We start from the raw sequence: 12,577 nt of genomic DNA, 5'->3' as shown, positions 1-12,577 counted from the left end.
AAGTGCCTAATTTAAGAGATCTTGTTGAATTTTCTTTCTATTTCTGGATTTAAGACTTCCATTACTGAATTTAATTCTAGTATATCTATGACCAAAGAAACAAAGGCATAAATAAGTCTCTTTAATGATTTTCACTGTTACTTATTTTGCATTTAAGTTTCACACGACTTGTCTATTTTATAGTAACAAGTTACAGAAGCCTGACTATCTCCTAAATCTAAAACCACTAATTAAAGATGTGATTTAACTATTTCAACAGCAACAACAGCACATTGTTTGTAAAGATTCAATTTTTAAAAATCTGTTTAAAAAGTCTACTTTTGCAGTAGCCTTGCAAAAAGCAACAACTAAATTCCAGTGAGAACCCTTTGTTAGTCAAGGGTCTTATAGACAATCAATGTAGAACAAGCCAGAGTAGAACTATGCCATGACTGTGTTAATAAAATCTACACAGAGCAAATAAATCAAGAATGTAAACCAAGGAGCGGGACAGACCGTTCAAAAAGGTGCCCAGCTTTGGTCTGCAGGGAAGCCGCAGCCTCCAGACCACAGGACTTCCCTGCGGACCAAAAAGAACCTGCAAAAAGTGGGTTCTTCTTGCGGCGCCATTATGACGCTACAGTGGGTCAATGGCGCACTCACGACGTCGCAATGGTACCGTGATGTGCAGACGCTAGACATCCGTCACGTAATGATGGCGGCATCCATCTGTACAGGGCGCCGCCATTCTGACGCCCTCTTCACGTGCGAGGGGTGAGGGGCGTCTAGAAGTGCTGCCCCTCGCACGTGATGAGGGCGCCCTATTGCGCCTGTCTGGACCGGGCCCAAGACAGATTATATTCAATTAAGGACAAGCAATGGATCCTTGAACAGATCAAGCCTGAAACCTTCCTGGAAGCTAAAATGATCAAATTGAAGCTTTGTACTTTGTACCACATCATGAGAGGTCACAACTCATTAGGAAAGACAATAATGCTAGGAAAGGTAAAGGGTAGTGAAAAGTGAGGAAGAACGCACGTCAGATGGCTAGACTCAACCCGGGAGGTCATGGGCATAAACCTGCAGGACCTGAACAGGGCAGTGGAAGACAGGGGTCATGGCGATGTCTCATCCACAGAGTCGCCATGAGTTGACAGGGACTCAAGGGCAGTTAAACAACAACAAGGTGCATTACAGAATTAGGCATACACGCCGCGTTCAAGAAATGTATACAATCTTTAATGAATAAATGATGGTAGGCAGAAAATTATTGTTAGAAAACATTCCATAATGGCACATGGCATAAAAACAGATAGACATAAGCACAGCTTCCATCTCTCCTTTTCATGGACAATAAATTCTCCCTCTCTTTCCCCATGCTATATATGAGGTGCAGGAGAATAAAAGTGGGAGGATGCATGTTTTTGGGCTCCTCATGGACAACTGATTGGATCCAGCGTGAACAGAATCCTGGATTAGATAGGCCTTTCATCTGATGCTGCACAACTGTTTTTACTTCTTTTGTTATGGCCCCATATCCTTGCTTTTCCAGTCATACCACAGCCAGTGTATAAGAATGCCAAATAATCTAATATATACTGATTGAGGAGATATATTTACTGGGAATCTAACAAAGACACTAGATGTACCTCTTGCTTTTATGCTTTGCTGGCTCTATCACTACCTTCTAGTTCTTTCTTTTAAGAAAGCAGACAGTTAATTTAGACACTGGGTTGACTTTAAGTCTGCAAAGTCCACTATTGGTTTTAAGTTGTAACATGTTTGTAAAGAAAACTTGGCTGTCTTTTTGCTGTGTTTGCAATGTGTACATGCTGCAACAATCCATCCCATTCCAGAAAGTGTACTTTAAACTGTAATCATATTGGTGCACAATACTCAGTCGCCTCACAAAAGAATGAATCATCTTCCAAGTTATAACTACATCTTTAAACACTAAACGTTATGTAAAAAATAACTGCAAATATTTAAATATTTCAAAACCTTTAAAAAATATCTGAACATATGATCCAAAAACCATGGAGAAAAAAAGAGCCAAAAGAAGCACCCTTAAATTATTCTAACCATGAAATGCTGTATCTCCCCACTCAGTGTTGTCTGATAGAGATAAGTAACAGACAAGCAACCAGTAGTAAATACAGGATGTTTTAGTGATTGGTGGCTTGCTGGTCTTTATCACAGTCAGAATTTATGATGGAAATAAACCCCACATTTGCACTTTTACAGTTGGTAAAAGGATCAAAATGGCAAAAAAGCTTTTGATGTTGCAAATGTTGGTTGCCTATATTCACCCATAGTTTACATGGAAACCATGATTACAAATCACAAGCAGATCCTGGTTAATGAATAAATTAGGGTTTATGCAAATCCAATTTTCCCATAGCAAAAGTTATGGTTTCATACAAACCAGGAAAAGAAATTAATCCCTTCATGAGTATGCAGCAGAAATATAGTCAACAGCCTAATCAACTAATGATTAGATCTTGTTGGGTCACAAGATTTACAGACCTAAGTTTGTTGTAGTACTTTTGCTATCCTACAACTGATCACAGAGTTCCCTAGAGCCATATCCTTTCTCTTGCAGTCATGCTATAACCAGCTTATGAAAATGCCAAGAAAACTAATATATATTGACTTAGACGACACCTTCGCTGGAAATCTAATAAATTATTTTCTTAAACTTATGCTGTTTATTTATGCAATTAATATCACAGCTTTCTCCTCACATGTGATGCAAGGTGGCTTAAAATAATGTACAACGAAACATCTAATAACAACCTTAAAACAATTAAATAAGCCATTTTATTAAAAATACTAATTTAAACAGTTTAAAACATTTAAAGCACTGAAGAAGGTAGAAGTACAGCATATTAAAAAATATTCTGCCACAATCAGTTAACAGCCAAAAGCTTGTTTAATTTTTTTTTAAAAGGCTACAATCCTTATTCTTGACCAGACAAAAAAGGCAGTGTTTCTCTGAGAAGGCAATTTTACTCCTTCAGCAGGTGCAGCTTAAACAAGGCCTCAGAGGCCACACAAACACACCCAGATCACAGTCTTTATTTACTCTCAGTGTTTCAGTTCAATCCATGAACAACAACAAAATATAGTTAAATCCAAAAAGAATGATAATGAAATACAAAGACTAAAGAAGCAATATAACGACCAAAGAAAAAACAACAATAATGAAAAGTTATTGAAGAGAACATTATTTCTGATGTTGCTGACTTGGCATATGAAAAGACACTGGAGATGTCTACACATGCAATGGGAGAGATGGCTGCAGGACCCCTGCCAAAACTCTACACAGGGTTCATCCAGACTTTTTTTGGGGGGGCGGGGTTGTTCCTGTATTGATTAGGTTTGGTTTTTTGGTTTTTGTGTTAAATGTCCAAATGATGTGCCTCCTGACCTGATGCACTGTGACCTAATTCCAGAGACCAGCTGTGACTTTTAAGACCAGGGCAGGAAGTGTTTTCTTTTTGACTCTAAGAGATTCTGAATCAAACAAGGGATAATTTCACCTACTGGGATAACTTGTTTCTTCTCCAGATGTTGGGCAGTGCTGCAATGGTGCAATGAATGGGTATATGCTCTCACCCACAAAGATTCTCCTCTGAACTTTGTTCGCTCCATCCAGGAACGAGAGGAAACCTCACCCACACCACACTTCACACCAGACAAAAAAATAAGAATGAAGCCCTGGTATCTTTAGGGCATCTGGAGGCAAGGTGTGGAAACACCTTTACATGACATAAGACACAGACATGAAACAGCCCATCAAATCCCAAGACTTTTGGCTCTGGATGAGCCCTGAGTTATAGAATATTTCAATCAAGATTCACCGCAATCATAAAACTAGTATGTGTGGATCACAGAGAACACAACAAAGAACTGAACTGTTAATGTTTTCTGGATTAAACTCTACATGCAGACTGTAAATGTTCTTTGACATGTGAGGGATAGATAGTAGTCTGTCCTACACTGCATAAGAAGTTAGAATGAAAATAATCTCAAGAACTAGAGAGAACACTTTCTAACCTAGCAAGATACAGGGTGTAAGAGAAGAAAAAGAACATGATTGAGCCCTCAGACCTGACACACAGCATTTAATTTCCAGGTTGGTTTTCAATGACATCACATGACTTCTGCTTCTATTATCAGGTGATGTGCAAGCAACATGTACCTGTTAGCCTCTCCATGGGCCACAATCCCCCCACTAAATTAAAGTCAATGGCTATTACAGTGTGCCCGTGTCTTACACTGAGGGGTGCCATAATTGTCCACTAAAACCTGAGACAAAATGTAGGACAAAATCTAGACTAAACTGTAGGACAAAATTCAGCCCAAAATGTCAGACATTTAAGGTCCTCCATTTTCTTAAATGTCCTACATTTTGGGCTGAATTTTGTCCTGCAGTTGCCCTACAGTTTGGCCTAGATTTTGTCCTACATTTTGTCCCGGGTTTTAGTGGACAATTATGGCAACCCTACGGCAGTCACCATAAAAGGCTATGGCCATAAAAGGCAATGGTGCACACACCCAAGGCACACATGCCATGCCACGTGCACGAGTCCCATTTTTCAAAATGGGGCTTGAGCATCTGTGGAATTTCCCTTACACGGGGGTCCGGAATGGATCCCCTGCGTAAGAGAAGTGCGCCCTATAATAATTTCTATTTCCAAAGTAGAAAAGTACATTTTATTTTGTCAAAAGAATGAGGGTGGACACTTTTATGAACCTTTCTCCTTGAACTTTAAGTCAATCAAGAACCCACTTGAATTTTGATGCAATTCTTGATATCACATTTTTAAAAACCCACTGAGCCTTGGAAAATCCTGGAGAACAATTACGGTGAAAGACAGTGGTGGCCAAAGTTTGTGGGTCATTGCACAAAATACAATGGGGGTAGACTTCCTATTTAGTTTTGAAGATACAACAATATTCTATTACAAGTGTTCTTGCCTTTTGGTTAGCCTTTTAACGATATTACACTACTGCAAATTTTAGACGCTCAAAAACAGTATCTTTTTTTCCAAATCCTACCAAAATGGAGTCTCCTTCCTTAGAGGTCTTTAAACAGAGGCCGGATGGCTATCTGTCAGGGATGCTTTGATTTAGATTTCCTGCATGGCAGGGGGTTAGACTGGATGGCCCTTGTGGTCTCTTCCAACTCTATGATTCTATGAGCTGTCTCTCAGAAATCAAGGATTATTACATGACCTCTGTGTCCCTTCTCCATTCCAGGTTTGGCTGTCCAAGACACACTAGATATGAAGTTCAGAACCCTGCTTCCCCATTAAGCTTGTGTGGTCACCTTGACACAGTCACAGCTCAACCTGTCTAACAGTCTAACAGGACTATTGTGAGGATAAAAACATTAAAAGTAAGCTATGCATTCTTTTAGGGGGGTAGGTTCACCCCTTTCTTTCTTACCCCTTCAACATCCTCAATAGCTAGGTGAACCACTGGATTAGTGGATATGGTATAAAAAGGGGCCATCTTTTTCCTCACATTAAATTAGGCATAGAGACAGATTCCTCCCACATCCAACAAAAGTGTTCATTGCACTTTTCTCTTTTTGTCAAATCACTCATCCCAGGAGCTCTGTAGGTCATCCTATATTACCTGCAGCAATGGTATTTCCATTTTTAACTGAGCAGAGTGAGGCACGACCTGCCCCAAACTGCGTTTTCATCTTCCTTCTCTCCTGCAAGCAATTTTTTTTAAAAAAATATGCTTTTTAAATTGTTTCTTCTCACATCTCTGTACTCCTTTCTTCCCAAAGTTTTTTTTTACTTGATCTCACAGCGCAGCAAATGAAGTTAACATCACATAAATTAGAGAAAGATGCAAAAAACCACTAGAAAGAAGGGGCAAAGGGCTATGGGAGTGAGCTTCCAGTCCAGACTTTTTTTTTCTTCTGCAAGTCTTGCACAGCTGCTTCTCATTGGCTGCTTAAATCCATGCCTGGGAGGGCACTAGAGTTGAGAGAGTTGAGATTTTGCCTAGCTAAGATACCAAAAGAAAAACTTTCCAATTGTACCTTGGCAGTGGAGAAACAATGCTGCATGCCACAGTGCTTTGCACTCCTTGCTTTCACTTGTGGTATAGATGCCAGTTGTGTGAGATCAATGCTCAAAATATAGCAATAGTCAAAGGCAGCTCCCCTCAGTCTTCATATTACTTGGGAGTTCTGAGTAACAGACTATGGGAACTGCTGCTTCCTTTCTTTACTAAATCAACCCTCTGTTCTTTAGCTTTCTTTTCCAGACTTCTAATTATGCTTGCTTTGTCACAAAAAGATGATCAGTCTTATGATCTCAGTGCTCCGTCCCTTTCATTGTCAATGTCTTTCCCACACATCAATTTCCCCTTTAGTATTAAAAAATTATATACTCTAGTAAACTGTGCGACTTAATCTATCACTCAGTTTATTTAAATCAGTTTACAGATGCAAAATGTATAGATGCCAACTGTGAAAAAAATAAATAAAATGAATTTCTTGTCATATGCAGAATATATCCAACATCACATTGTTCAATTAAACTGAAAGCAGAAGAAAGAATTACACGAACCGGAGGCGATGGGCAAGGAAATCATGGCCCAGAAATGCAAACCAAAGTGCAAACGCAAATATTACTAAAATTAAGGTGCAAATATTCCAAGAGTACCAATGCATGGACATCCCCTGTGAAAACAATCTGATCTTGTGTTTTGGTCTCTTAAGGTTTCCACACAAACGAAGCACTATACAATAGTAACTTAATAAATATCTCTCACCACGTAACACCCAGCTGATTTACCAGCTCAAATTTTCTGAAATAGAAGCTGAAAATTGGCATCTAGGAGTCAAAAAGAATTGTTATCTCTAAATATTTATGGAGGTAATGAAAGGCCATGCACCAAAATGCCAAAAACCCATTAAAGCCAAACTTGTTTATAGAATTGTGGTTTTCCAGAAGCAGAGTTTACAAAACAAACACATATAAATAACTATTTTTCTTTAACTTTGGACCAGTTTCCCTCTATTTGGTCTTTGGTTTTCTTTCTTTCGTTCTCTCTCTCTCTCATATAATTGTCTGTAAGTAATTTTGTTTAGAAACAAGGTGCAAATGTCTAGGGGTTAGGCATTTTGGCCACAATAGTTCTGGGAAAATTCCTGTTTATTACTTTGCCCAACAGTAAACACATTTTTTCCTAAGCTTTGCACACATCCATTATTAGTGGCAGTGAGGGCATAATGGTAAAGAAAAGCAGTAAAGCTTAATCACACACCTACATTATTTTATATATTAAAAGAGAGACTGCATAATCACCCAGTTTTTGTCCATCTTTGAGGAACACTTGTTTAAGCACACCAGTAAAGATACTCAAGGGACTATACTCACCGGTATGAATCTTCTCATGCCTCTGTAGCAGGTACTTCTGTATGAAACGCATCTCGCACTGACTGCACTGAAATGGTTTTTCACCTTAAACAATATAATTCCACATCTGTAAGTTAAAAGCTACAAACAAATAATTTGTCTCTAACAAATTATGTTGAGAACTAAAATATTTGACTATTGGAATTCAGAATCTGAGTGAATTCCAAAATAAAATATGTCTGAACTATCTGGGTGAAAGACACTGGCTATTAATTCTGTGACTCTATAATGCTAACAGACTGGTGCAGCTCATGAACAAAAGCAGGGTATTAGAATGCAAGACACTATAAAAGGTGGATTTAAACATCTCTTTCACTTATCCAAACTAGAGATCTTTCACTGCCCAAATAAGAACCAAGAGCCTATTTTCTAATCAAAATAAAGCTAGAATTTGGGCTGTTTATGAACACAGTATATCCTTATACAGAAAATATGTCTGAGTACATTTCAGATAATCAATAGGAAAATACATTTTATGGTATTTTTTGACACCTTGGTGCATGGAATACCCAAGTTTAGATGCCACATTTCCTTCACTTTAGAATTTAAAGTACACATCATTTCCCATTATTTGGTGCATTATTTAGGGTTCAGCAGTTCTTTAGTTAACAAAAAAGACAATTTAAATTCCACCAGTACCTGTATGAATGAAGACATGCCTTTGTAAATGGTAGTTGGTTCTAAAGGCAGCATTGCAATGCTCACAAATGTGAGATTTGGTAGTTTTCAGACCAAGTGATCCATCCTCATTTATTGTAAGGATCTATTTTTAAAAGGGCAAAATTTAGTCTCATATTAATTTTTGAAGAATTGTATTAGATCCAAGTGAATAACAACAGAGAACATTTATATAAAGCCACACTGGAAAACAGAAGGGACTATAAAAATTAAACATCTCAACTATTCCTTAGGTGACATGATTGAACCTTATATTTTATAGAGGTGGAATATATATAAAAAGGTAATATACAGTGCTACCTCGGGTTACGAAATTAATTCGTTCCGCGGCGCCGTTCGTAACCCGATACATTTCGCAACCCGAAAAGGCGCTGGAAAGCCGCTAGCCGCGCTTCCGATTTGAATTTCGCGCCGAAATTAATTTCGTAACCCGAAAAATCTTTCGTAACCCGGAACAGTTTTTTTAAATCTAACTTTTTCGTACCCCGGAAATTTCGTAACGCGGTCAATTCGTATCCCGGGGTACCACTGTACCAGATCAAGCTCTACAATGTTTACCTTCCAAAACACAAATATGTCAGAACATTGTTGATGCTACTGTAACATATTATTTCCCCAAATGATGGGATTATTTTTTTAAAAAAAAACATGTAAATCAACTTCTCAATATGCAATTATGTCCTGAGCAGAATCTTTAATTTACTCTAAGCCCAGGAAAGAGTAGATAACAAAATAAATAAAACAGATGTTACATAATGAAAAACCACTAATACTGTATTGCTCAAAACTTGTAAGACACCTATAGCAACTTTGTTTTTTACTTCAAAGGGGTGCCATTAGTACAAGTAGAGTGATGATAAGAGATGTATTTCTGTAAATGTAATGTGTCAGTGAAATTAAAAATATGTACTTACATCTTCTGTATTAGTTAAGGATTGAGCTGATGGTCTTAAGCTGTATCAGTTTTAATGACATATGATATATAATAAAACATGACATTGTTAATAAATCTTCAATGTTCAATTGTTGTTTTTTTATTATCCTTTGAATTGTTTTACATAACTGTGCACCTAAAACTGAGACCAATAATCAAATAGCTATTTCAGGTGCACCTTTGCTTTGTACATGCTATTTTGTAACTGCAGAAGCACTTCCTTGCTTTGGCTCCTCATTTTTAAAGCAGTTTGTCATGTCACAAAGACACTCTTCAAAAGTACAAGCCTAAACCTGAATTCATTAAACAGGTGCAGTTCTTCAGAGCATATTCTAAGTACATGTGCACCCTTTTAAGTTTGTCCCTGCAAATGATGTTTGGCAGTTTGTCTTCAATCAAGGGCAATCAGACATAGCAACAGAGAAAACCCATTTTGACAGATCCTAATGGTTTTGGCATATTTGGGCAACTTCCACAAGGGGCTTGCATCATCATATACTCTGAGCAGCAGAAATGCAAATACACTATATAATTACTTATGTTTGCTTCCAAAAGAAATCTGGTCTCTCTAGAAATTCAGCTATGTAGTGACTTCTGGCTGATATCCAACCCAGTTGATGTATGCACATCACAAAACTTTCCAAGTGGTTCTTTCTACATACTTTTTACACAGTGTAATGTGTAGGATTTTAAAACTGCAGCAGTCTTCAAACCCAGTTTTCAAAAATGCCTCTGTAGTACATATCTTGTTCCAAATCTCTCTTGTTCAGTTTCAGACATCTTCCTATACAACACTAATAAGATGCAATGAGCCATTGTGCCTACAAAACAAGTTGTGATGAGGCAGGGACTGTAAACACACAGAGACAGGCTTCTTGAGTAAGGCCAGTCACCATTATTATTGGTAGCAGCTTAGTACAACTTTTATGGTGCAGGAAATGTTAAGTCTAACAGGAGGCCATGTTAAGAATGATGTGTGTGTGACAAGAAATATCAGCTCCTGAGCAAGGCTGAAGACTTTTATGGAGAACTTCCCCTTGAGAGAGTGTTTCCACAATCTCTGCTCCATCCTATTTGGAAAGTCCAATATTTCTACTGACTCCAACAATAGATTACAACAGTTAATAGAAACATAAATGAGCATCTGCAATTCTAAGTTATAATTATACAAGTTACTGTGAGACAGCTAAAACTTATATTGCATCAGGTCCAATCACACCGGTTGATAAAAGTCCTTCCTAGCCCAATCAATGTAACCAGCAGCTCTTCACAGCAATTGAAAGTGTAACAGATAAGGAAGTGTGGGTTCAGAAAAAATCTGTTTTTAAAGAATGAAAGAGGTAGAGGGAAAATAAGTGGCCAGTGCAAGTGTACAGGTCAGTAGGGAAAGTCAGTTATGCTGCCGTGAGAGAGGGCAACATGATGGTATCTCCAAAATGATTCACAAGGCCTGAATAACCTTGGTAACAAGCCTCTGGATTGAAAATACAGCTGCTGAATGTCAGGTGGGTGAACAACAAAAGAACAGCTATCCAGGACTTGATCCTGGCTGAGTGCTCTACTGTGCCTGTATCACAAAGGCCAGGTTGGATGAGATTCCTATCAACACTGCTCCTGAGTTCTCTGTGCAGCAACAGAGTTCAGGAGGTGGAGAAGTTTTCTGTCATCTTCACAAGGTATCACCATTCATCAATCTGTCTGTTTTTAGCAGGTAAACTAAGATGGGTGCCCAGGATTGTGTTGAGGGTACCCCTCATCTTACTACACAACAGTCTCCATTCCTGAGCCATTTGGGGTAGCCTCAAATACGGTGCTGTATTTCCCTCAGCATATTTTGCTAAAGGATTTCAACTGTTGCTGAAATCTTACCAAGAGTGGCTCAAGACTTCGAGGCCTCCATGACAGACATGGTTCTTTCCCAATTTGCATTTGGCCCCACTCAGTCTGCAGTGTACACTCTGGACCTGGTTTCTGTGCTGGGTGGGATGATAGCAACTTGGGTGTGGAAGACTATCTATAGTTCTGTTGTCCTGAACTGGTGGGATTCGGACTCACTTGGATTTGGAACTGCTAGGGCATGAATGGCTGATTAACATGGGAGAATGATAGTCTAGAACAGCCTTTCTCAAGCTTGTTACCTGGGAGGATCTCTTGAAATAACAGTAATAGCACTTTACATTTCTGTGACACTTCATAGTGAACTAAGCACTCTCTAAGCAGTTTACAATATGTTAGCCAGTTACCGCAAACAAGCTGGACACTCATTTTACCTACTTATGAAAGGATGGAAGGCTGAGTCAACCTTGAGTCCTGTGGGTTCGTTGTGGCCTTTAACCACTGTGCCACCAGGACTTGCTACAGAAGTGTTAGGGAACCCCTGCATAAGTATTATTAAACTTACAGCTTAAAAAAATGCTTTCCCCCTCAAATCACAATCTCTCACAGAATCCCTAGCAACCTCTCAGAGGATGCTAATGTTCTGGGTAAACCTGGTTGAGAAACCCTGGTCTAAGTAGTTCCCTGATGTCTCTTGGGGATTTTCTTGTTACCTTGGCAAAAAAGTCTGTTGAAGCTCTTGCTGACTTTTAGAATGAGAACATGGCTTGGATGGTGGACTTGATTCATTCTGAGCATCCTCTCTCACTGAAAGGAGACAAATAGGCACCCTAATTTTCTGTGAAGCTCATGATGACGAAACAAATAGGATTTTGACCACATAACACTGGGAGAAAGCTGGGAACAAGTCCAGCTGAAGATAGGCTGCAGTCCATTTGAAGAGCTACTTCATGGTAGGCCCAGAAGCAAAATAATTATTCTTCTGCACACCCTTGCATCTGACAGTCATTCAGCAAAACTTTTTAGGTAGTTAGAGGCCTATTATGCTCTGTCCCACAGAAGAGAATGCAGACTACTGTTATCATTTTCTGTTGAACTATGTGCATGGCACCTTGGTCAAGTATCAAACTGAAAAGATACTTTTTTTCAACAGGTACAGTCCAAGGGTGTGTACAGGATCTTTAAATAGGTATAAACCACAATGAGTGAACCCTTGCTTTTCTTAGCAGGGAAGCATGAGAGAGACTGATAAATACATAAAATAGCAAGGTAGGATCTGAGTACACTCATATATACTCGACTATAAGTCGACCTCATGTATAAGTGGAGGGCAGGTTTGAGGGCCAAAATTATGGATTTTTATATGACCTGTGGATAAGTCGAGGGTAAAACTTAGGAGCATGTAAAAAAAGGTTCTAAATGATGAAGCAAAGGAAAACAATGCCAAAGAACTTACAAAATTCCAGCAGACAGAACTTTGTATTCAAGACTGGATGGATGAGAGAATAAAGGGAGGTCAGTGCTTCCAGGACAAATTACACTCTTTCCGTTCACTGGGAAATGGTTCCCTTTATTAAAAATGAGAGTTAAAGTATAGTATCTTTCAGTTCTTCTTATTTCTGATTATTGCCAACATTATTCCCTTACTAATACTGGGGGGGAGGGGGGGAAGAGGGGTTATATTTTCTAATTCTATCAATTA

At 38.7% G+C, this 12,577-nt stretch overlaps 1 protein-coding gene across 6 annotated transcripts in view; it reads right to left on the bottom strand.

Annotated features, from left to right (window-relative positions):
• Positions 1-12,577, bottom strand: part of ZNF148 (zinc finger protein 148) — a 50,706-nt gene that overhangs the window by 11,346 nt on the left and 26,783 nt on the right. For all 6 annotated transcript variants that reach the window (XM_089520214.1, XM_089520215.1, XM_089520212.1 and 3 more), the window contains 2 exons: positions 8,067-8,190; positions 7,389-7,472 (listed from right to left, as the gene is read on the bottom strand). In XM_089520214.1, the coding sequence (XP_089376340.1) occupies positions 7,389-7,472; positions 8,067-8,190 (208 nt within the window). The remainder of the gene's footprint in view (positions 1-7,388; positions 7,473-8,066; positions 8,191-12,577) is intronic.

The sequence above is a fragment of the Sceloporus occidentalis genome, unplaced genomic scaffold (genome assembly GCF_023333645.1).
Source record: "Sceloporus occidentalis isolate IW3139 unplaced genomic scaffold, rSceOcc1.0.p SCAF_4, whole genome shotgun sequence".
Classification (NCBI taxonomy): Eukaryota; Metazoa; Chordata; class Lepidosauria; order Squamata; family Phrynosomatidae; genus Sceloporus; species Sceloporus occidentalis.
This window is presented reverse-complemented; position numbering and strand designations above follow the sequence as displayed.